Here is a 26,027-nt window from a genome sequence, read left to right as displayed (position 1 = left end):
ATGGGAGAGTGAATTTTGATCTCCGTCTTTGAGGGAAATGCATGCCAGGACTAATTCTGTGACATCTCCTGCCTGATGAATAAAGAGCAGATAAACTCAATTGTCTGATGTGAGGATTGAAACTTCTGGGTCTCCCTTCTTAGAGGAGGGAGAAACTCCACAGAAATATCCAAGGCCAGGTTGGACAGATAGTGGAAGGTGTCCTTGCCCATGGCAAAATGAGTGGAACTGGATGAGCTTTAAGGTCCTCCCAACCCAAACCATTCAATCACTCTGTGATCATTGGCTGCAATGAATAAAGTGCAAATTCCAACTTCTCCTCCCAAAAGGATGCAGTAGGATAATTCAAGAGTGGTTGCCCCTGTGATAAACCCGTTCACGCTCCCATGTGCAAGTAAAAAGGAGATGGAAAATTAAAACGGAGGGACTCAGAGAGTAGCCACCCCCTGGTGAATAATCGCCTCCGAAAACCGTTTCCAGCTGAGGAACAATCCTACCCAATTCCTTTTATACTGAAATGAAGAACGTTCTGTGTCCACCCCACCAGGAGCACTGAGCTGGGGCTGTGTGGAGCTGAGTTCAACACCAAAGGAATGCCCAGCTCACACACACTGGGATAAAGAAAACAGATGAACAATTCAAAGAAATTAAGGAAAATGTACTCTGAGTGCAAAAGCAAAAAGTATCAAAAACTTTGGAGTTGGGAAATTTCAGAATCAAACTGGAATCCAAATCCTGTGGAAATGGTTGGGACCTGAGGAGGGACAGTGACAGCTGCCATTTATCTCTTTGGAAGAGCACAGGAGGGAAAAAAAATGGTGCAGGAATAATGAATGGGTAACGTCAGGGCAAAAATAACTGACTGGAGACATGAATGCTTGGGGATTATTCATACCTAAAAAAAGAAATGTGAATATAGAAAGACACTTGAGAGAGAATGGGGAATTTTTTTCATGTTCCCATTTAGATTTAAATTCAAAATTTCCCTTTATACCCCAAATAAACCAGCTTAACATTACTGAAATGTTTTTCTTTCAGCTAAAAAAAAAAATATTTTTTTTTTTTCAGACAATCCAGCGGTAGCCAGTTAATTGACATTGGTCCAACAATGCCATGTTGGGTACTTGTTTCTGCATTTTACTGTCATTGCTATAGTATTTTTTATATAATTTTAAAAGCTTAGAAATTCAACTCCGAAATAAATTATTGCAGTGTCTATGTCATTAAAAAAACCTACCAGCAGCTCACTGAGTTGTTCATAATCAAACATTTCATTTTCGTACTGTTCTGCAAGTTCTTTACCCAAGGCAATGGCCTCTTCCCACATCTGTTGGAAAAAAAAAAAAATCACAAAACAACAAAAAGAAGCTGAATTACATACCTTGGTTAAACATCAACATTAGAATCAAATAAATCTGAATAAAGCAACCAAATGCATTGTGTCACATGCCTGAAAACACTGAGCATCTGACGTGCCAAAGAGCTGTGCTGGGGTTATAAATGTCTCTATTAATGAAGTCATGGAATTGTTTAGGCTGGAAAAGCCTTCCAAGTTCACTGAGTCCAACCATTCCCAGCACTGCCAAGGCCACCACTGCCCCATGTCCCCAACTGCCACATCCACATGGATTTGAAATCCCTCCAGGGATGGGGATGCCAGGCCTGAACAAACCTTTCCATGAAGGAATTGTTCCCAATATCCACCCTGAGCCTCCCCTGGCCCAGGCTGAGGCTGTTCCCTCTCCTCCTGTCCCCGTTCCTGGGAGCAGAGCCCGACCCCCCCCGGCTGTCCCCTCCTGTCAGGGAGCTGTGCAGAGCCACAAGGTTCCCCCTGAGCCTCCTTTTCTCCAGGCTCAGCCCCTTCCCAGCTCCCTCAGCCCCTCCTGGGCCTCCAGACCCTTCCCTGGACACATTCCAGCCCCTCAATGACTTTTTTACCATTGAGGAGCCCCAAACTGAACACAGGGCTGGAGATACCTCAGCAGTGCCAGTACAGAGGGACAATCCCTGCCCTGCTCCTGCCACACCATTTTTAACACAACCCAGGTGCCATCGGCTCTCTTGACTCGGTGGCACTCAAGGTGATCTGCTCCATGACCTTTCCTGGCACGGGATGCAAATTTACTGGATGCAAATCAAGTCAAATGATCAAAGAGCTTCAGAAGTGGAATGATTCCTGCCAGCCCATCCCAGCGTAAACACAGCCTGTCCACCAAGAAACCCAGGACCTCAGGCTTTGGAGCAAGGCTGGTGATTGATTATATTTCATAATCACCTCTTTCTCCCTCTAATATCTATAATCTGTATTAGACAGGACAGGCAATTTGCAGATATTGCTTTGAACAAATACTCATTATATTTCCATTGGTTCTTCTTCCTCTCGTTCCTCAACCATGAAATTCAGCAGCCGTCTCAAGTGACCCAAAGAAATTTAACAATATCCTTCAGCTCTTCAGAAGGCAACAATCTTAATGAGGAGCAGCAAGAATGGTTTTAAATGTGCATTTTTCATTTGTTTTTTCTACTCCAAAGACAAAGAACCACTCAAACCCAAAAATACACTTAAATTAGCACACCAGGCTATCTGAGATCAAACTTGATGATCTGCCTCTGCTGCTGAAATTTGGTTGGCATTGCTGACCTCTCACTTTATTATAAAAATGAGTTTCAGAACGAGTTAAAAATGCAGATTTTATCAGCCCTCATCTTAAATTTAAATCCTCTGGCCACACCACCTCATTCTCCTCTCAGCATCAGGCCACATGTGATGCCCTGGTGGGATCCCAAGGGGATGCAGCAGCCAAGGGCAGGCAGATGGAGGGTTGAGGGGAAGGTCTGAGCACACAATTCCCCATTTTTCCCCAAAAACATCCACCTTTGGGGCCAAGGAGTTTGGGATGAAGCATCACAACTTCCAAAGGTGCTGGGAGGTGGATGCTGGAGAGAGAAGAGGAAATGTGACCTGGGGAAACCCTCGCAACAACTGACCCCGGCATCCATCCCATAAAAATCCTCTTTAAAGCACTGTGCAAATAAGAGATGTTTTACACCCCAAAATCCCAAAAGGTCCCCAAACCACACAAAGGAAATTTCACACTCCAAGCCCCCAAACCAGTGTGAGGTGAGTTCCATTTGTTCTACTGATCTGCAAGTTGAAACTGCATTTCTTAGTGCATCAGGAAAACTTAGAAAAATAAAACTTTTAGAAAAATTCCTGGTTCTAGATGCCGATTTGAAAAATAAGAATAAAGCATTAAGGATGGATCCTCAGCAAGTCTTCACGTGGAACCTGCCAATGTCACAAAAAGCAAGATGGGTCCCACTGGTTCACTCCATCCCTGCTCCTCTCTGGAAAAAAGGAGCCAATTTTCAAGTGGAGGGATGGACTGAAAGGTTGTCCTGGCAAAATGAGCAGGAAAGGCTGGAAAGCAGCAGCCTGGAGAGGCAGGGAGCTGCTGATGGTACAGGAGACAAGGAAAGGCAGAGGGAAAAACAGTTATGGGAGATCACAAGGAGAAAGAAGAGAGATTTTTGCCCTCCAAGTAAAGACAAAATAAGGGCTAAAAACTGCACTGTGGGGCTGAGCGAGGGGAAAGGAGCTTCTGAGTCCTGCACAAACCAGCTGGGATGATATTTGGACAAAGTGGTGACCTAACTTAAGATTAAAAACCTATGAATGCTCACATGGAGCAGAAACTGGTTCTTCATTAACCTTTCCTTGCAATCCTCGTGATATTCGACCCCTCCTCTTGATTTTAGTTATTTCTCCAACAAGGTTCAGAACGTTATTTATCTAGGGAAGAGGACTGGAATGAGCATGAGTTGCCTCATGTTTGTAAAGTGCCTTGAAGGTGAAAAAAGCATCAGAAGGACTAATTACAATCACGGTAATGAGGGATCACGTCTGCAGGAAATTACAAGGCAGCTTGAACGCTCTGCAACGCAATTTTTGCAAATGGAAGGATCTGAATGTTTTTATCCATATTATGGATCTAATCTAGCATGATGATACAGAGCATGTTTTTATTTTTAAACAAAAATTAGCATGAATTTAAGAGTAAAGGCACAGTTGCAGAAAAAGGAGGACATTTTTCACACACCAAGCCGAGTTAATTTTTACTCAGAAGGGCAATACAGCACCAATTTATAGGAACTGAACTAATATTCAGGTGCTTGTTAAGTCAACAAGTGAAAGCTTTCAAAATCACTTAACCTTCCCTCATTTTGAGTGCCATTTTCTTCTGAGCTTCAGTCATCCATAACTTCTGCATATTTTCATTTCAAAGACAACGGTGTGACCATCACTTCCCTTATCCTGGCTCCCTCTTAACCAGTCTCTCTCCAAAATGAGACTGGAAATAAATTTAAGTCTAAATCATTTTTTATTTGCATCAACACTGTCAACAAACTCCCTTGGTTCTTCCCACTGACTCCTGGATAAGCACAGATGTGTTCCCAAACCACGTCTGGGAATGCAAAAGGTGGGCAGATTTAGATGGCATATTGAGAAGAATATATCCCTGTGAGGGCGGGGAGACCCTGGCAAAGGGTGCCCAGAGAAGCTGAATCCTGGTCTGAGCCGAAGCTGGATCCCTGAAGTGTCCAAGGCCAGGCTGAAGGAACCTGGCAGAGTTGACAGATGCCCTCGCTTGTGACAGGGTGGGACCAGGTGACCTTTAAATGTCCTTTCCGACCCAAACCATTCTGAAAGCAGATTCTGAAAGCAGACACACTCTGCCTGCACATCACTGCCTATAGGTACCACAGCACTGCCACTGATTAAAAAATAACTTTAGCAGAATTAAATCTCCTTTGATTTTTTTGTTTTCACCTTCCCCCCCTTGTCTGACAACACCAGAAACACACCGGAGCAGAGGCTGTTTCCACTGCACCTCCTCTAGCCTGAACAAAGCCTTTAGATGTTACTGAATATTAATATTAATAATGGATTCTGTAAATGTTCCAGAGCCTGAAAAATGAATCTTCAAATTAAATGTGATCCAGATTTAGTTCATGTACAACACACAGACGGTAATCGCATAATCCTTGCGCTCTTCCTAGCAAGGAGATGAACAGGAGAAAACCAGACCATGGAATCCCAGAATGATTTGGGTTAAAGATCATCTCCTTCCACCCCTGCCATGGCAGGGACACCTCCCACTGTCCCAGGCTGCTCCAGCCCCAGTGTCCAACCTGGCCTTGGGCACTGCCAGGGATCCAGGGGCAGCCACAGCTGCTCTGGGCACCCTGTGCCAGGGCCTCAGCACCCTCAGGGAACAATTCCTGCCCATCTCCCCACTTTCAGCTCAGAGCCACTCCCTGTGTCCTGTCCCTCCATCCCTTGTCCCCAGTCCCTCTCCAGCTCTCCTGGAGCCCCTTTTGGCCCTGGCAGGGGCTCTGAGCTCTCCCTGGAGCTTCTCCTCTCCAGGCTGAACAATCCCAGCCCTCTCAGCAGAGCAGCTCCAGCTATTAAAACAACACTTGTTTCTGGCTCAAATGACTGGAATTCCTTTTAAGTTTCTGTAAAAGTCAGTTTACTAAATTCTCCTGCTGACATTGTGTCACATTATTTTTAATCAAACACTTTCAGGTACCTTTTTTCCATTGTACTGCAAATACATAATAAAAAAGGGAGAAAAAAGGGATAAAAGGGGAAAATATTCTTTCCCTTTTTGCCAGTCTCTAACTTTGTCCTTCTCCAGCCAAGACCTCTGTCTTAAAGAAAAGCACCCACTTTTTGTTTCTACTGCCTCCTAAAACCCTCACTGTGCTCCAGCGTCTCTGTTTGGAAATCCCAACTGTCCAGCTGTTCCTTCAGAGGAACAAGGAGAAGCTGGATCATGGAACTCAATTTCTTGAGTGGAGAAGAGCCCTGAACTCCAGAGGCCCAGGAATCCCCAGAATCACTTCGGCTGGAAAAGACTGCTAAGATCATCAGCCATCACCTTGTTAAACAGTAAGCCCTGTCCTCAGGTCTCAAATCCAGACACTTTTTGAACAATTCCAGGGCTGGGACTGCACCACTGCCCTGAGCAGCCTGTTCCTCTGCTAGTCAACCCTTTCCACGAAGAAACTTTTCCCAATATCCAACCTCAACTTCCCCTGGTGCAACTTGAGGCAATTTCCTGAACCACCTTGGCTTTTCCCTCGTGCCACTGCACCACAGCACCTCCAACATCACAGAAAACCAACCCCAAGCTGGAGATTTTTCCACCAAAAGAGATTTTTCCACCATTCTCAGAGAAACAGAGACCGTGTGTCTCACAGCCCCTGAGCAAGCCTCTGAAAATTTCAGCTGTTTGCTCCTGAGCCAATTTACTCAGGTGAGGACAGCACGGCTGTGGCCCAGGATCCTGATAAATGAAATCTATATTCTTGAAGGTCAATAACTCCCAATCTGCTGCCTCGCAGATTTCCTGCCTTGGAAGCTTTCCCAGCTTTGCCCAGGACATGGCAAGTCTTCTGGAGAAATGAGCTGTACAGGGAGCTACTACACAGGATTTGTACGAGGTACAACTCATTAATGGGAGAAACAATTTATCTGGAGAGGGTACCAGGGAGAGAGGCTGCTGATACTGGAAGGAAAACGCTTCTTTTATACTCAGGGGTTAAGAAAAATGTGCAGAGCCTAAATTTAGTTGTGTAGACACAAGCTGCAAACAGTTATGGGCAAGACCCTGCAGATGCAGGAGATCTTTTTTAGGGAAAACCCAGTGATTTAATTTCTTTTTCAAGCTGGATTGCTTGGTGGCCAGAAAGAACTACAGCATCCAATTTTGGTTTTGAGGTTAATAGCAGCAAAGGAGGATCCCAGAGTATTTCTGAGCTCCTGCAGAGTTAATGGTCAGGAGCAGTGAAATAGTCTGGGATAAGAATATTACGGTGCCATACTCCGATGTTTGAGGGACTTTCTAAGCTGGTTAAATTTCAGGTAGTGTTAATTAACCAGCATGAAGGCTTAACAATTTAAATAAAATGCTAAAACTCAGCATTTCTCTGTTGTCAGCACTGCATACAAGATACAGCCAGGTTGGAAACTCTTTCAATAAATAAATATATTCCTTTGGAACACGGTCAGACTCTGCATCCTCCCTCTCCCAAGACTCTCTGTCCTTCCCAGCCCTCAGGACGGCTCCAGGGCTGAGCTGGCCACGAGCCTCACACAGATTTTTGGCAGACAGGTGAATTTCACCACTCACTTGTTAAGATGGAAGAAAAAGCCATTTGATGTCATCCCATGAGCTGGAAAAAAAAGGCCTTTTAAAGCCGAAGCATGGCATTTGCTGTATAATTTCAGATATTTTCTGTTCTCTGGCTGCTGTAAAGCAGTAAAAGCTTTTTTTTTTGGAGGAGGGGAGAAAGGAGGAGCCGAAAGAAATGAGCAGTGTGCATTTGTTTACTTTTTTCTCCTCAGGACCAACACTTTCAATTTATGGAGGAGCAGGGGAAAATCTGTCTTGATTTATGGGCAGCAGCATCACCAGCAAACCTGAGCCCGTGGCTGTTCCCACATTTCACCAGGCAGGAAGAGGAATGCTGCTGCTTCCCTTGTGGCTCCACAAACAAACCTGGTTTAAAACAAACACCTTACCTTAGCCAAGGAGCATTCCCCGGATTTGGAAATTCATCAGCACTGATTTCCAACTCCTTTCCACAGGAAAAATGTCACCCCTTCCATCACCCCTTTGCTCCCGTTTTCCCTTCTCACCTTGGGATATTCTAACCCAGCAATTTCCAGTGATGCCCCTGGACGAAGGGCTTTGTTGGAAACCACAAAGCTTCAGGAAAACACCAAACACTTGAGAGCAGTCCAAAGGATGGGTTGGACTGCTGGGATAAGCCTGAGGATAAGTGGTTTAAGGGCAAAAATCAAGAGAGATGGAGACTGGAAAGTGCAGTGAAGAAGGATAACCTAGGAGAGAAAAGGATCCCTATACCAGGAAAACAACTTTCCTTTTGGAAAGAAGGAGCTTAGAAAAGGAATGAAGAGCAGAACTAACCAGGAATCAAAACCACAAAGTGGAACAGCTGCAAAATGCAAAAGTCGTTTCCCAAAAATGCTCTTTCCCTAAAGGTGAAAGTTGTACTTCAGCTTTATAAAAGGTTGGTTTAAGGACCAAAAAAGTCAAATACAGGGAAAAAAAAGCAAACTTCCTGAGAATAACAGATTAAAAATAGAAATCCAAATGAGGACTCTTAAATGGACCTTGAACTCCAGGTTCCAGGGATACCCGTAGTGAGGGCCAGCATTTTGTCCTCACCCACATATGAGGTGCCACATTCCTGCCTTCAGGGCAACTCCAAGCTCCCTTTTACTCACTCACAAGTTTCTCAGGCACTTCTGGGCCAGCAGTGAAGTGTTCACTCCACTCCAGCCTGTTTGTGGAGCATTAAATCTAAATTCACCTGCCCATGAATACCGTATTTAAGGGATAAGCCTCGTGGTTGGCTTTCAATGGGCAAGGAAACGGTGAATTCCCCTGGGAAATTACTCTGCCAAGAGAAAGGGATCCTGATTTTTGAGAGGCTGAACTACACCAGCCTGCTCACTACTTTAAAACAGAACTCCTGAGCCTCTGTAAATCCTGCAAGTGGCTCATCTGGAGTGAACTGCCAGGCAGGGACCCAGCTGGGTGAGAATGGCACAAAAAAACCCCAGGAATTGGTTTGGGCATGGGCTCAATCTCCCAAAAATGCACAGCAAAGGCTGTTCCAGGTGTGCTGCTGATCGTGGAGAGTTAAAGCAGCGCTGGACTGCATTTGCAAACTGCTCAAGGAACGCAAGAAGTTGATTTAACTTAATGTCAGAACATCCCAAATGAGAGGATTACCTTCAATCTACATTGGAAGCCTCCACTTGGAGCTTCCTGACATTTGCAAAATCACCTAAGATGAATATTCTCAGTGTATATTGATTTTTTTTATTTTATTTCCCTTTTCATGGAGTAATGTGAAAAATTATCACCAGCTTGAGTGACCAGAAAATGAGAGCAGGAATATCTGTAAGTAGGAGAGAGCAGTTTGGAAATGAATCATCTCCTCACACACACAAAAATCACACAGGAGTCCTGGCACTTGAGCTCTGCACAGAACTGGTGCTCAGCTGAACAATTCCCAGTGCCTGGACACCAGAAAGGACCAACAGGAAGCCATAAAGACAAAAGCCAACAAAATAAACTTTAAAATCATCTGTGACACTCATTCAAATGAGATTCTTCTCATTCACTCAGGAAAAGCTTTTTGGGCAGCAAGAACTGTCCCCAAGCCACCCCCACCAGCCCTAGCCCCAAACTTGTGCACCACTCCAGAATTACATTTTTACAACTTTTATCCCAGTCCAGAATTATAATTTTCAGCCCAATCCACTACAACTTCTAGCATCACCCATTAACAACTTTTAAACGTTGCATTTAGAAAAGCTATAAAATTTGACTTTTTAAGCAACATTTCTGACAAAATAATAGAAATTATAGTTCCTATCCAATTTCTTCTAGGATTTTCATCTGATGCTGCTACAAAACACCTGGAAAGGATGGGCTGGCTGGATAATATTCTAATTCTACCAGAAATCACCATTTCTGTTCACCCTACAGAGCTCACAATCAAACCCCAAATTTACATTTCTGAAATGTTCTGACAAAGAAATTCCTACCTCTACACTTGAATATTCTGTGCCTGAAACATCCAAACACTGATCCACCCGTCTCTCACACGAACCCCCTTCCCCTCCAACACCAAGCAATGCCAAATGCAAATTCCTTCTGCATTAAAAGCTGTGATTGCAATGAAATATCCTCATCCCAGGATATTTATGAGACGAACCACAGACATCCAGGCCCTGAGGGAATTATTTTTGTGCACATGAAGGAAAACAAGGGGAGCTGAAGGATTCTGTTAGCTCTCGTAACTGCCAGAAAAAGTCCTCTGAATTGCATGCATCACTTTTTTATTTACTCCATGGCATCCTATGCCCATTATTTACCCTTAAGAGAGAGGTATAAATGTCCCATTGATTTCTTTTGACTTTTTTTTTTTGTTGTATCATTATCCATAAGTGCTTCCTGAAGGTCACTGGATGCAAACTACGTTTACGATTAAATTTATAAGTTCGAGAGAAGAGCAATGAAATACATTTGCAATGGTTTTTTTCTTCCCCCTTTTTTTTTTTTTACCTTGCCCTTGTCAAAGTAATGGATAATTTCTTGATAGAGCTGATCTTTCAGCTGTCCTTGAGTAGCAGCTTGGTATCCATCCCTCTGGGTAAGATGTGCTGCACATGCTTCTTCCGACCACTAAATCACACAAAAACAAAAAGGGGAAAAGTGAAAGCAAATCCAAAGGTAACTGTTCTGAAGTGAAATCAAAGAGAGGGGCTTTATTTAAAGAAGTGGTGCTCCAGTTAATGCACCAACAAAGGGATTTTTCACAGTTGTGCCCTTTGCTCCCTTGGGCACAAGGAACACTCATTTGGATGCTGTAATTGGAGGCTAATTACATCCATCAGCTGGAAGGAGCTTCTGGAGGTGGCTTCCTCTCCTCAGTGAGTCTGATCAGGGTGACCTTGGCCTGCTGATGGGTACGACCCGCTGGGGACACAAGGAACACTTCACTTTGTGTGAGAGAAACCCTGGAGCCCAGATCCATCAGCACAAAGAGGAGGGCTGCAGGCAGGGAAACGAGATGCCTCAAACTCACTGAGGATCTTCAGAGGCAGGGAAAGCATAATTAACTTCATCCAGCCTGTCTGCAATTAGCAGCTCTGGCTCTTCCAGCAAATGCCTGATGGATCAAGGGGAAGATGTCAATCACAGGAATCATGGAATGCTTTGGGTTGGAAAGGAGCTTCAAGCTCATCCCATCCCATCCATTCCACCTCTTCCATGGCAGGGACACCTCCCACTGTCCCAGGCTGCTCCAGCCCGTGTCCAACCTGGCCTTGGGCACTGCCAGGGATCCAGGGACAGCCACAGCTGCTCTGACCAACTCCCAGATTCATTTCCAGAATTACTGATACTTTATCTCCTATATATTATTAAATTGCACCCAGTCACTTCTTGATTTGGCCAAAATGTTTGTGTTTGGGTCATGCAGACACATCTGACAGCTCTGTTCTGAACTCTGGTTCTGAGCAACACAAACCTGCTGGAGCCTGCACTGTGCTGGCATTTTTTTCAGCATGCCAAGAGCCACTATGTTCTGTTAGTTTTGAACACCTCAATTTTGACAAAAAGGTTTGAAAACACAGCAAAAATCTCTTTTGTTGAGTGTGCTTCATCAGCTTGCAGTAATTTGGCCTCCGTCTCTGCACAGACAGAGCCTTCTTGGTACATTTAAAGGTGAAATTCTCACACGCTCTCAGTCCTGCCCTCGATGTGATCCCATTAAAATCAGTGGGATGAAATATCTGCCCATGATGAGTGTCATTGAAAATCCTGTCCTGAGGCTTGACAGAAAAACCCAACTGCTCAGTTACACACCCGCAATATTGCTGCTCCTCAGGCAACACTGAACTCCTTCCTCCACTAAAGACTGCAGGAGCAGGGACTGAGCTAGAGATTGCTACACTTTTATAATAAAGTAATTCCAGCCTCTAATGAAATTACACTTACAAACAAACATCCGCTCAGGGATGAAAACCTGTGGCAAATCCTACCCTGGCATTTGCTGTCTGCTATCGATTTGCATTAGAAGGAAAGAAAAATGGATACTTCTTCCCATGAAGCTCCTCCACACTGAATTCAAGAGTACATCAAATGAGACACTCACCTGCTCTCTGAACACATTCCCTCAGAAAAGCCACAAGTGGCTGAACTCCAATTTAAGGTCACAGAAAATAAGCTGTGTAACAACTCCAAGCCATGCCAGGTGCAAGTCTGAGTGACATTTCACAGCATGGTTTGTTCCATCATTTACTCAGGAACACATGGAAGGGAATGAATCCTTCATCCTGTCGAGAAGGTTCATCCATGTGAAGTGGGCACAGTGCTTTTACACTCCAGATGAATCTTAGAGATGTTTCCTTGTGTAATAACCCTCTAATGATTTTAAAATACAGTAAATACATTGCAGAGTGCCTTAATTTAAATTGCACATGTACACTCTGCATCATATTTAGCCTTTTTGTGGCTTGGATGCAGTTTGCTCAGCTCTGAAGTACAAATAATTCTCAGAGCATCCATCAGAAGGGTCTCATTTAACACCTTCCCCTTTTCCAGTTTTCACCATAGACATTTGACACTCCCACTTTGCTGGGGATTGCTGAAATTGAAGCCAGGGTCACCAAGAGCAGTTGGCTGCTGAGGATCAGATCCAATTCCTGGATGAAGAGGGGCACCACGAGCACAGCAGGTTGCAGTAACACAATCCCAGGCTGCTTTGGGTGAGAAGGGACCTTAAATTCCATCTTGGTCCATCCCTCACCGTGGGAATGGAAACTGCCCCTGGATCAGGAGGCTGCAGTCCACTCGCCATTGGAACGAGCAGGAGAGCAAGGGGAAAATGAAATTCTCATTTATCCTGTCCCTGACTCTCTGCCCCTGGGAGGGAATAGTGTCCTTGAGGGGAGTGGAAAGAGATCCAGCAAACCCTGAGGGAGAAAGATTTCACTGCAGGCTGTGCAATGTGAGGAAGACAAACAGGACTGAATCAAGCTCCTCCAAAACCTCTCATTCTAATCACAATGAGATTTTTACTCTTCCCATTAGCTGCTTTTCAAAATTAAAACATAAACCCAGGAATTCAGTGATGATTCATCTTCCTAAATGATAACCAGGAGAGCAAAGCAGGTACCTGCTCCCACATTTGTGAAATGAGCACGTCAAAAAGCTGCATGTTAGGGACAACATCTTCTCTCCATAATGTTTTCAGGGAGATTAATGCTTCTGAAGTACAGCTTCACTCCATTTCTGGCTGGCAGTGGATAGTGTTAAACACTCAAATGCTTTATTTCAGGCACTTTCTGCAGGTACCATGTTATTTGTGCACATTGCAGGCCACAGCAAAGAGGAGCAATATTGTTGTGCTATAAACTGAGTAACGCTGCATTAGAATGATATGCACCTTTTAAAGGCATGACCTTGGAAAGGAGGCCATTTGAATCTCTCTACAATTTTCTGAAATCCAAACTGAATCAGTTCCAGGCACCCAGGAGCACTCCAGCACTCCTTGCACAAAAGACCTGTGGAGAGCTCATTTACTAAAATACCTGGTAAGAAGCTTTCACATATTGAACAATCTGGGTATCTGCAGTTTGGATTTTGTGCTGCTGACTTGACCACACTCCCTCAGCTCAAGGTCCAGCTCTGCCACCCAGTGAAGCATTTCTTCCCTCTGTGTGTGAATTCCATGTGCAAAAGAGAACCCAGCCCAGAGCTGTTCGTCCTTCACGTGCAGATCTGAGTGACAAACACCGCCCTGGCTGGCTGCTGCTGGGATTTCCCAGCTGTAGGATGTGTTTTGGGGTTTACCTTGAGGAGCTTTGCGTGCAGGAGTAAGGTGTAGGCGGCCTCTGTGTAGTTATCACACTCCTTGTGCAGGTCACACAGCTTGTACAGGTACCTGCCAGCAACAGAAACAGTGGGTTCAAGGTGTTACTCAGAGATTTATTTTGAAGATTACAGGGGTTCAAGTCTATCTTCAGACAAGTAAATATGTGTGGGATTGGTTTAAGGTTCCCATTTCTGTGTGCAGACAACCATTTGCATCTCCACTGTGTTGTTTTTAATGGACTCTCAGAGAATCAAGGGATCAGTAAGGTTGGAAAAATCCTGCAAGATCATTGAGTCCAATCTTTGACTGAACACCACGAGAATGACTTGTGGTAATAAACCCCATCCAGATTTTGTGCAAGACAGAGCACTTATAATTCAGCTATGGGGACAGAAATAAGTTTCATTCTTTACCTTCAATATCATCACATCTCTGGGAGGGGATTCTCTTCATTTGTTTGATGATTTCTACACTGACGATTAAAAATATCCCCACAAAAATATTAAAAATTGTATTTTGAAAAAGCCAGAGAAAATACTTTCAAGACTGATATCCATTGTAAGTTTGTTAACAGAAATTGGAGAGAATTTGGAGGGGGGTTTGACAGTGAGAGACAATTTGTCTTTATAGAGATGCTGAACAGGGCAGACCTAAATAATAAGAAGCAACTTCATGTGTCTGTCCACAATTAGCATTCCTGCCATTTCCTACTCTTTTTGCAAACTTCTAAAAGACCAATTAAAACCATTTAAACAACAGGAAGAGAATTCACAAGTGTAAATTCTTCTGAAAGGATAACAAGCGCCTGAGAATGAATAATGAGTAACCTTTAGATACCTAAAATAGCATTCCAAACACAAACTTCATCATTTTAGCACAACAGTGCAAGCAACAGTCAGCCAAAGCACAAATGGAGGGGTGTGAACCCTGAAGTTTACAGGAAGCACAAGATTTCCTTGTTTACTTGATCTGAAAACAGGTTTTGGAAGCTTTAGGTTTAAAGTAAGTATCAGTCAGGCATCACTTGATGGTTGTTTTTATTCCAAGTCACATATTTTGTACGTCACCAGGAGGCAACATCATTTCTTCGCTCAGCCTTTGGCTTACTTGTTTCCTTCAGGAACAGAAGGATTCTGGCTCCTGAGTATTTCAGTGTTCATTGTAATGGGACTGAAGGACTTGGAGGAAGAGGATAGAGATAATCTCCTGACTTTCACTTCCAGCACTCTGTTCTCATTGCAGAATAAGCTTTTGAATTACTTCAGGTGCAGCCAAGGTGTGATTTTTCATTACTCTCCTCCTCCAGCCCCCAAGTGACTGCTTAATATGAACTTAATTTCCCCAATTACAGAGCCTGTGTCAGGCAGTTTGTCACCAGTCATGTTTACAAACCTTATGTACATCTCTTCCCTCTCGATCTCCTTGTAGAAATTCTGAAAAAACAACATAATCTGGTTACAAAGTCTTTGATTTCACACTTCAGAATGTACACAGAACACGCTCCAAATTAAAAATTCATAATTGCGTAACGTCAACCTCCGAACTGCAAAATGAAAATTGCCTCCAGTGATGAAACACGAGTTATTTAACTCAGAAAATCAAATGCTGGGATGTTTCATGTGTTTTTGGGCTTCTGTCTCATTGCAAAGGTTAAGAATTTGCAGGAACAATACTGGTAGAAATTTGCTGCTGGCATTTGCAAGTCACACATCATTAACCATTTTCAGCTGAAAATTTTCTAATATACAACAAACCCGTTGTTTTTAAGCAACAATTGTTCTATGGATTGAAAACTCCGAACCTTAGACGAGCAATACATCATCTGCTCTCGGATTCTAACAGTTTCCTTGGAAATAAAAAGTTAGATTAGTGTTATTTATCTGGTTTCATATGTCACACATTAGCATCGCTCTCCTCTGAGTGCCTCCAGCCTTGAGATAAACTGGTTAACAGTGCAAATACTGCAAATGCAAAATATGATAAACTGGGGGAGAGATTCGAGGCATTTCTGAATCTAATTTCAAGTTTGCCTCCAAAATTTAAAGTATATCTAAGAAAACAAAATACCAAGAACCTCATTCTTCACCAAATTAAATATATTTCAATGCTAAATTAAAGAAGTTTGAGGAGGCACTGAAAGAGCACAAACCCAGAATTAAGAGAGAGATAAATCCAATACAAAAGCGATCCCTTTAAAGAGAACTGGAATGCAAGACAGAATCCACATTTCACAGAGGAATGATGGGTTATTCCAGGGGTATTTGATATAACTGCTTATTAGTTTTGGGTTCAATCTGGATAACAAACTGCCAAGGCCACCAGTGCCCCATGTCACCAAGTGCTACAGCCACACGGATTTGAAATCCTTCCAGGGATGGGAATTCCAGCACTGCCCTGGGCAGCTGTGCCAGGACAAACCTTTCCATGAAGGAATTTTCCTAAATACCCACCCTGAGCCTCCCCCGGCCCAGGCTGAGGCCGTTCCCTCTCCTCCTGTCCCTGTTCCCTGGGAGCAGAGCCCGAACCCCTGGCTGTTCCCTCCTGTCAGGGACATTCCATGAAGGAATTTTCCCCAATATCCACCCTGAGCCTCCTTTTCTCCAGGCTCAGCCCTTTCCCAGCTCCCTCAGCCCCTCCTGGGGCTCCAGAACCTTCCCCATCAGCACTGGCTTAAGTGCAGATCAAACTCTCCAAGTTAAACTAGTGTCAGTGCAGACAAATTTAATCCCAGGAAAACCCCAGGATCAATTAAGCCCCAATTAGGAACTCTTTGAGACCTCACGTGGGAATTGTGCCGAGTTTCAGCCATGGGCTGGATTTTTGCAAAGGCATGATTTTCACTTTAGGAACCTGGAGAATGATGAAAAGGCTGAGTGGGCCCTGGAGAGAAAAAGGGAGTGTAAAATCAAGGTAAAGTCTGAAATCACGGCGACGGAAAGCGACGGAAAATTCCACCCTGCGCCGCTTCCTGCCGTTTTCCAGTGGCTCCAGCTGGCCTGTGCTTGGTCTCACAGTGATTGACAGCAGCAAATCACCCACAAAATCTATCATCTGCAAATGCCTGACAAATTCAGCTGCCAAAAACAAACCAAACAAACCCAACCCTCAAGTGTTTCCCCACAGGGATGGCCAGAATTCCCAGGAAGAAGCTCCGAGTGTTCTGATAAAGAGAAGGAGAAACAACTTCACGTTCCCAAGGGAATTTTCCCAGTTTGACACAGTGTGTAGTGGCTGGGATTTATTATTTCCCATCCTGCTTGGAGAACTGGCAGGATTTTCCACCGGGGTTCTTCTCGAGAGGACGCCGTGACCTTTTTGTGGGCAGCCTGACAGCACTCGCTGCATCACCAGCCGGTGACAACTCCCCAAATCCCTCCTCTTTGCCCATTCCCCAAACGTCCTGATGCTTTCTGATGTGCAAACAGAGGAAAAACAAACTAGAAATAAACGCCCAGTTTTGGATTTGATGCCTCCATCTCCCTTCCTGCTCCATTGGGCATTGTTTTGTTTATGGCCGATGTGATGGGGCGGTGTAAAGGCTGCACTGCACAAGGCCAGGACTGCATTAGATGCAAAAAAAAGCTAAAAACTACATTATATGCAAAAAACCCAAAAGCTACAAACTATTTACTCAGCTCTTTCCTGAACAAAATCCATCAACCAGATCACATAAGTGATAAACATTGGCTGTGCCTCATGTATTTAAGCAAAATTAAAGCTTTGATGATCTGGGGAGGAAAGCTTGGAAACCTCAGTGGCAAACAGTGCTAGTGGAAAAAATCAAATTTAGTTCATGTTATTTTGAGGTCTCTAGAAGTTATTTTGCATAGGTGCTGGTTTTTGGGTTGTAAAAATCTCATTTTCTAAATCGCCACCGAAGACCATGATGTGTGTGAGTACAACAGGGACAATTATTGCTTCCAAAACCAGCCCAAATGGACCAAGACTTTTGTATGGGGTGGGGACTCCAAATTTTCAGGATCTAAGAGGAGGAAATTTCCTTTCACTGAGGAAAACAAGCCAAGGTTTTCCTCCTTTTTTCCTCTTTATCACTGAGGAAAAAAGCCAAGGTTTTCCTGTTGTGAATGAAATGGTAACTCCAACTCCTTCAAATAATTTGAATAAAGGGGCTTCTGCAGAGAGCAGAATATAAATGGGATTGCAAATCCATGGAAATCTAGGGAGTAAACGGCAGAGAACTCCAACATTCTGTATGTCAAGTGGTTTTCATCACAGAGTTGTTTATACATCAATTGTAAATGTAAATGAACAGGCCCTGTAACACTTCTCCTTAAATCTTTCTGTAGAAACAATTAAAGAAGGGGCAATCCATGTTTTCTCAGATTCATCTTCACCAAAACAGGAAAAAAATCAGGAAAAAAACCTAAAGCATTCCAAATTTCCTCAAGAATCCCAAGAGACACTCCGCTTTGACACAAGCCCTTTGTTAAAGGTGCAGGATTCTGAGGGTAATGGGGGTTTGGGTGATTTTGGGGTGATTTTGTAGTGGTTTTAGGGTGATTTTTTGTGGTTTTGTGGTGATTTTGTGGTAATTTTGTGGTGATTTGGTGGTGATTATGTGGTGATTTTGGGTGAATTTGTGGGGATTTGGTAGCGATTTTGTAGAGATTTCATGGTGATTTTTTGGGTGATTTTGTGGCAATTCTGTGATGCTTTTGTAGTGATTTTTTGGGTGGTTTTGTGGGTGATTTTTGTGGCAATTCTGTAGTGGTTTCATAGTAAATTTGTGGTGATTTTGTAGTGATTTTGTAGCAATTCTGTCATGGTTTCATAGCGAACTTGTGGCGGTTTCATGGTGATTTTTTGGGTGATTTTGTGGGTGATTTTTTGGGTGATTTTGTGGCAATTTTGTGGTGATTTTGTGGTGATTTCGTAGTGATTTCATGGGGATTTCATGGTGATTTTTTGGGTGATTTTGTGATGATTTTGTGGAGCTTTTGTGGTGATTCTGTCATGGATTTCATGGCGATTCTGTGGCGATTCTGTGGCGATTTTGTGGCGATTTCATGCTGATTTTTGGGGTGATTTTTCTGGGCAATTTTGTGGTGGTTCTGTCATGGTTTCATAGTGAATTCGTGGCAGTTCTGCGGTGATTTTTTGGGTGATTCTTTTGGGTGATTTTTTTTGGGTGATTTTGTGGCGATTCTGTCGTGGTTTCACAGCGAATTTGTGGCAGTTTCACAGTGATTTTTTGGGTGATTTTTTTGGGGGTGATTTTTTTGGGCGATTTTGTGGCGATTCTGTCGTGGTTTCACAGCGAACTTGAGGCAGTTCTGCTGTGATGTGGGGTTTTCCTGCTCACCAGCACGTTGACGGTGCAGCTCATGCGGTTCTCCTTGTTCTCGTCGTGCATGATGGTCCTGTAGTCCAGCAGCCTCTCCATCAGCCGCACCACCAGCTTCACGAAAGTCTCCCCACTCTTGGCCAGGTATTTGTGCTTCCTGCAGTGCTCCAAGAGACTGAAAAACCAATTAAGTTCGCCTTGTTAATCACACGCAGAGAGAGACCTCGACTCAGGTGCAGTTTTAAACACTGCGCATCGTTAACAGATTTTAATTATTTCTGGGCTACAAAGTTCATTGTAGTCTAATTGCTCTCTCTCCTGACTTCCCCGTGACATAAATTCTGCTGCTGATCAACACTTACATTTTGTCAAATAACACTTTGTACTGCTCATCTCCACGGCCTCCTTCCACCTCGTGATCCAGTTTGGTGATGATCTCGTTTTCGAACTGTAATTAAACAAAGCAAGCGTAAATAATCAGCTGGCAAATATTTCACTTTATTACTGTAGCCTCAATGCCTCACAGATTGGTTGGGTGCCTCGGTGAGACGTTTAGCCCCTGGTTTAAAGCTTGATTGACTTTTAGAGTCTGCAGTCTCTGGTTTTAGACTCTCCACGACGATCTCCTGCCCTACAAGGACTTCTCTGGTTAAAGGAATCGTCAGTTGTGTTGTTAAATGAAGTGTAATTATTTGCATTATGGAAAACTAAAGAACGAGATTAATGACAGGAATTGAGGGCAGGGAGAAAGGAGAGACAGAACGTCCCCAGCAACAGAACTGAACACAAAAATGCTGGAAGCTCTCTGAGAGAGGAAAGGCAATGCCTGAGGCTGGATAACCCTGCTGGGTGCAGCCCCCAGCATCCCTGACACCCCTTTTTTAGCACACAGACACTGACTGGAGTACAGAACCTGATAAAGCTGTTAATAAACTCTGCAGAAGGGAAGGGAGTCGTTTCAAACAACTCCAGACTAATTTTATTTGGCCAGAATTAAAAGAATGCAAACTGAAGTGGCCTTCAGAATATGTTTTAAATGCAAACTGGGTAATTGCCTGGATTTTTCATGATTACAGAGGGTTTTAGCTGTCGCTGCTAGGAATGGATGTGAACTGTTAGCAGAGGAAGGCTCACTCTGGGCTTGCTGCTCTGGAATGAATCAGTGAAGTCACCTAACTCCTAATTCTTCATTAAACAAGCACAGGCAGCCACAGCAGTAAAGGCAGAGATCTCAGCACGAGAGGCTGGGCGAGCTGGGAGCCCGTGGCAGGGAATGGGAGCCCAGTGCTCAGTGGGAGTTTGGTGACACAACACTTGTCACCAGGTCTCTTCACTGTCACTTAAGCCACCCCTAAGGAGGCTGAGGAGAAGCAAAGGGCCCCTGCACGAGAACAAAGAGAACCAACATTTTGTAAATGTCAAGAGGTGTACTTTGTATCTGCAGTGATACTAACAGCACATAATGTACCCACGGAGAAAGAATGGATTGTCTGGATCAGAAAATATTCTGAGTTGGAAGGGACCCACAGGGATCACTGAGTCCAGCTCCTGACCCTGCACAGACACCAACAATCCGACCCTGGTCATCCCTGGGAGCTTTGCCCAAATTCTCCTGGAGCCTCGGGGCCCTGCCCATTCCCTGGGGAGCCTGGGCAGTGCCAGCACCCTCCAGGGATGAACCTTTCCCTGATCTCCAACCTAAACCTGCCCTGACACAGCTCCAGCTGTGCCCTGGGTGCTGTCCCTGGTCACAGCGAATACAATGAATCCATTATTCAAATAATGACAGGAAAATGAGAGAAGGCAGGATAATGCAATCCACCCGCTCCCAGAACCAAACGTGTTCCCGCAGCACCAGAGCCTTCAGTAAAACACTGGAACAGCACAATGATGAAACAGAGAAGTCACAAAAATCCTGTTCCCTAATGAGCCCAGAAAGAAATTGACTTTCTAACCCAATGTGAAAAATGACACTTTCTGCCAGTCCCAGCCCTTCAGGTGATGTATTTTTAAAGAAGAGATTACTCAGACAGAAAAGAGCAATTACATCCGTCATGCAAGATCTTGAGGATCTTCCCACTATCAGTTTTACTTAAATCTCTGTAAATCCACGCTTTGTTGGGCCATCTCCCCTAAGAGCCTCTTGGGCTGAACAGAGCCAGACTTGTGGCATTTTGCAGGTTTTAAAGATTATTTACAATATCGCTGCTCTTCAGTCATTTCTGATATTTCTCATCGAGTCGCTGTGATGCAGATCAGTGGCAGCCAGATGAATAAATGTTATTTAACATCAGTTAAAATTCTTTCTGTGGTCTTTCCATGGAGGGAGGTTTTATCAATACCAGCTGAGGTTTGCGGAGCTTTGGAGGTTTATCACTCCCAGTAATGGGAGCAGGAATGTGACCCTGGAGCTGGACAAGCCAATGGCTCTGGGAGACTGCACCTGGCATCTGTTGATAAACTCCATTTTTCCTTTTCTCTCTCCCTTTTTCTTTTTTTTTTTTTTTCCCTAATGCACTGAGTTTTTTTAAATGCATTACATTTAATTTAATGCATAAATAAGCCTGCAATTATTGTGATGGGATTTAGTCTCAAATGAAGTGCCAAATCTCCAGTGTTTCCATTAGAGGCAGTGCCACTCGCCGAGGCCGTTTCTGGAGGCTTCGGGGGAATATCTGCACCATCACTGAGCCACACTCACATCCTCCTGTTGACACTGAAAGCCTCAGGGGTGATACCAGGAAGATTACAGGACATTTTTATCCACTTTTCCTCGCAGCTGATCAAGATCTCAGCTTCTCTTTAGGATGAGAGTTTGAACTTGAGAGAAGAGCACGTCCAGTGCTTCCTCTGTCAGTGCCAACCTCCCCCTGGAGCAAATAAATCAGGGTGAGCCATCTCATGTCAGCTCAACTGATCACTTTTGGGCTTGGCTTTACCTCAAGGAAGGCTGAATTTGTAGCACTGCCTGACAAGTTAATTTTGCTGTAGGTGAGGAGGACTTCTAGCCCTCCAAGCTGCTATAAATTCATTTTGATGTGGGCTAATAAAAATTTGCAGTATAAAATCCAAGTGACAGATCACACCACCAGAAATCAGTCCTAATGCAGAAATGGCACACAAGTACAGCGAAACTTTGCTCAGAGGTTTTGATGAAGTTGGTGGTTATTCCCAGTGGTTTCATCCATTCTCTTTCCTATTCTTCCACTGCATTCCAGCTGGGAAACAGATCTGGAGCCACTCAAAATGATGGGATCATTTTGGAGACCACTGCATTACCTTTCTCTCTTGCTCTCCAGGTGGAGTGAGAGAGCATTATCGACATTTTCCAAAAGGCCAGAAACCAAGAAAAACTTGCACATTTACACTTCAACTGTAGGTAATTAAAAAATGTTACTTATTGAAAACCGATCCTTTGTGGGGGGTTATTTATTTGGATTTGAATGTTCAGTGGGATGGCAGGAACTGGGAGAGTCATTTACTTGTGTCCTGTCTGCAAATCCACAGCACAGAGAAAGGGAGGTTAACCCAGGGCTCAGAAGTGGCAAGAAGACTGAATAAGGAATTACAGGTTCTGAAAGCCAAGAGAGATTCAGATAAACCAGGGGAAACTTCTGACTAAGGGGAATTAAATGCATCTGAAATTCATCAGTAAGCAGCACGTGAAAACCAAACTGCTGGTGTGACTGCTTGGTGATGCTGAGATTCACTGCTAAATGTCTGAAATGGGCTCGACTCCAAACAAGCAGAACGTGGTACCAGCAGTGACACAGGTCCAGAAAAGGGGAGTTAAAATTGATGCAGAGAGTGCTGGTAGGAAATGAGGAATGAGTTCCTCCACAGCTGGGAGGAACAGGCACCGACACCGTGAGCTTTCCATGCTCCAAATTCCACATTCCATCTGAAGGATTGTTTCACCTGAAGCTTTCCCTGCTGCTGTCCCAGGGGATCCATCCCACTCTCCCAAGCAGCCCTTGAACAATCAAAGCAATTCTCGTTCATCGCTTCCCTGGCTCTGACAAATCCTCTTTGATCCGGAGGCTCCGCTCCTGAAACCGGCCAAGGCAGAAGCCAAGTGGAGAAGGAGGGATCTCCTTCCACAGGGAAGCTTCAGTCCCATGCTGTTTTCAGGATGGGATTCCTGCTTTGAGGTACAGGCTACTCTGAAGTCTCACAAAGGCTTCAAAGCACCTTCAGAGGGAGAGGACAAAATGGGCAGCTCCTGATTTTAATTCAATCAGCCTTAATATAGTTCTGTGAAAACAAGGGGAATTTATCTTGTTCTGCCTCTAAATACACTGGGAGAAGGAAATAAAACCAACCCCTTCTGTCTGCTCCTGGTTTTACCAGGCGAACCCAAATCCTCCTGAAACGAAAACCACCACAGGGAAAGCTGCCTGTTTATCACACAGACCATCACAGCATCGGAGGCCTGCAGAAAACTGCAGCTCCTCCCCCACAAATCATGAGGTTGCTACATCTGCTGGAGAAGTGGAGCCAATCTAAACCCTAGTTGATGTGACTAATAAGGTTAGATAATTGGATTTCTGGCAGATTAGTTTAACAGCAGCCAACCATGCCATTTGGAAGTTCTCTCTGGAAGCAGTGCTGGACAAGGATAATTGGTACTTGCACATAAAGGATATAAAGCAGCACATTACATCGACCCATTAAGCATCAAAGCTTGCCTAGGTACTGGTAATATTAAAATTAAAAAAAAAAAATAGATTCTATCTATTTCTATCACTTCAACACAAAAGAGATGAAAAAAATGAGCGAGGAATCGACAGACTAGGCAGTCCCACTTCAGTTCCTGAGGAAACCACAGAGCAAGATCTCATGGAAGGTTCTTCCAGGTACACAAAGGGCAGGAAGGTGACTGGGAAAAGCCAATTTACCAAGTTGAACATGAAGAAAATGGAGCCTAAATGTGTCCTGGACTGCACCAGCAAGAGCATTGCCAGAGCAGCAACAGGACTACTGCACTTGCTGAACCATGGCTGGAATTCCGTGTCTGGCTCTGATCCACCAGCTGAGAGAGACCGTGACAAGCTGGAGATGGTCTAAAGGTGGGTCGCCAACGTGGGCAGGGTGCTGCAGAACCTGCAGTGGTTGAAGGAATTGGGTTTGTTCAGCCCAGAGAAAATCCAACTCAAAACATTCCAACACCTAAAAGGTGCTCAGAGAGGAGATGGAAGCAGAAACAAGCACAGGCTGATCCAAGGAAATTCCATCAGGAAATAAAAAAGCAGAAAGTCTGAATTATAGAATCCTGGAATGGTTGGGGTTGGAAGGGACCTTGTATCATTCCAAACCCCCTGCCACAGGCAAGGACACCTTCCAAGGGCCAGGATTAAATACTGGAATAGCTCACCTGGAGAAATGCTCAACCAACCCTCACTGGAGATATTCCAAACTGAGGTTCAGGTGGTCCCAGATGACTTCCAGAGGTCCTCTCAGCCTAGACATTCCCTCAACCCTGTGCTTTTCCCCAGCCTGCGATCTTCACTCTCCAAAGGCCAACCTGAGACACTCAGCAAACTCAGAAATGCACAATCAATGGGCAGATTGATTATTCCTGGTAGGATGTGGCTGGTTCCTCCAAACGCATGGAGAAGGGGGTTGTTACCTCTGCACCTGTCCTGTCAGTGCTACATCCATAAACAAGCCACACTGCCACAGGGAATAGCATGTCAAGTACAATCCCAGACATCTCTGACTTGAGGATGAGGCATTTTTCTTCTCAAACGGCAAAAAAAAAAAACGCCCTAAGTGAAATATTTAGGACATTCATTTATTAAAATCAGCCAACTATTCCACACAAAGCTGGTTTCCTTCTGTCAGGAAAACTGAGGGCCATAAATTTAGCTATAAAGTTACCCTCGGATTTTTCATGATCTATATAATTGTACAAATAAAAAATGACAAGCAACAAAAGAGAGCATCTGACAGGAAACTCTTCAAATGGCGTCCCAGCGAGCATTTCAATCTTTACAGTAGTGCTGGAGTCAAACATGAGAAAAAATGATTATGCAGTAATTGGATGAAGCCAAAACACAGTTCACAACCTTTCCACACACCATCCAGCACAAAACAAATCAAAGCAATAAAGCTGATGCCATTTCCCTTGCTTAAGTCTCCCCACGCAGATTTTCATTTACTCTGCCTACAGATTTATTAAGAGCTGCTTCTCAATAGAAGTTCACAAGAGAAGTACGGGAAAGGATAAGGTTTTCATCCAAGAAAGAAAACTGCCAATAGAAAGGGGGGAAAAAGCAAACAACACATCTCAAGCTTTATTGCAAAATTCACAAGGTCATATCCCGAACTGACAGAAATCTAACAGGGGGAAGGAGCTCCACTGGCTTAGTCCAAACCCTGCCTGGCCTAACTAGTCTTAAACTCAATCCATAAGCAAAGTTTCAAGGGAAGCAATGTCAGCTGAATGATATCAGGAAACTTTCTTTCACTCCACTTGTCTTTCAAAAGTTGAAGCTATCAGGAAGAGATGGGGTGTGTGTATTCAAGGCTCCCCTCAGCAGGTTCAGATAAAATAGAATAAAAATGCTCCATTACTGTTTGAGATTTTGCAGTGCCTGTAGAGCAAAAAGAAGCACTGACAGTGCTGGATTGGTTTTTTTCTCTTCAAAATCCATAAAATGGTACGGTAAAATCAGAATTATAAGAGAGTAGAGATGATAAATCCTTACAGGTTTCACTTTTGCCACATTATCAGCCCTCCTTTATGTCCAATTTATCTCAGGAGCAAACTCCTTGTGTGAGTCACAGTGACAATTCAGGACATCTGCCTTTGTTCCTGTGCCATAACCAAAGGTTTCATTTACTACATGCAAATCTCTCCTTCAGTAACCACTTCAAACCAACAGATGCAAACTCCGCAGCCCCTCAGGAGTGAGCGGAAATAAGCAAATCCATAATTATATTATTCCTTAGAAAAATAAGAAATAACAAAACCCCTTCTGCTTTATCAAGAACAGCCAAATCCTCCTCAGTTTAAACTTTTAAATGCCTGCAGCTCTCTGCTTACCCTCTGGAAGCTTCTGGTGGAGTGGAATTCACACTGCATCATGTCAAAGAAGATGGGGATCGTGGCTTTCCGCAGCTCCGTTTCCGGGATCAGTGTCATTTCCAGGATAGGCCCCACCATTTCAGGGATGAACTTGATTTTATGCTGACCTTTAGGAGAAAAGATTGAGGGCATTTCAGAGTGAAC

The 26,027-nt window shown here is 44.0% G+C and overlaps 1 protein-coding gene across 5 annotated transcripts in view; it reads right to left on the bottom strand.

The window, feature by feature from the left end:
• Nucleotides 1–26,027, bottom strand: part of DOCK1 (dedicator of cytokinesis 1) — a 260,361-nt gene that overhangs the window by 39,839 nt on the left and 194,495 nt on the right. For all 5 annotated transcript variants that reach the window (XM_040071170.2, XM_040071172.2, XM_040071171.2 and 2 more), the window contains exons 33-39: nucleotides 25,842–25,990; nucleotides 19,156–19,241; nucleotides 18,812–18,968; nucleotides 14,881–14,921; nucleotides 13,467–13,557; nucleotides 10,173–10,292; nucleotides 1,238–1,327 (exon numbers count right to left, since the gene is read on the bottom strand). In XM_040071170.2, coding sequence (XP_039927104.1) covers nucleotides 1,238–1,327; nucleotides 10,173–10,292; nucleotides 13,467–13,557; nucleotides 14,881–14,921; nucleotides 18,812–18,968; nucleotides 19,156–19,241; nucleotides 25,842–25,990 — 734 coding nt within the window. The remainder of the gene's footprint in view (nucleotides 1–1,237; nucleotides 1,328–10,172; nucleotides 10,293–13,466; nucleotides 13,558–14,880; nucleotides 14,922–18,811; nucleotides 18,969–19,155; nucleotides 19,242–25,841; nucleotides 25,991–26,027) is intronic.

The sequence above is a fragment of the Hirundo rustica genome, chromosome 8 (assembly GCF_015227805.2).
Source record: "Hirundo rustica isolate bHirRus1 chromosome 8, bHirRus1.pri.v3, whole genome shotgun sequence".
Classification (NCBI taxonomy): Eukaryota; Metazoa; Chordata; class Aves; order Passeriformes; family Hirundinidae; genus Hirundo; species Hirundo rustica.
Note: the sequence above shows the minus strand (reverse complement) of the source record. Positions and strands in the feature narration are given on the sequence as shown.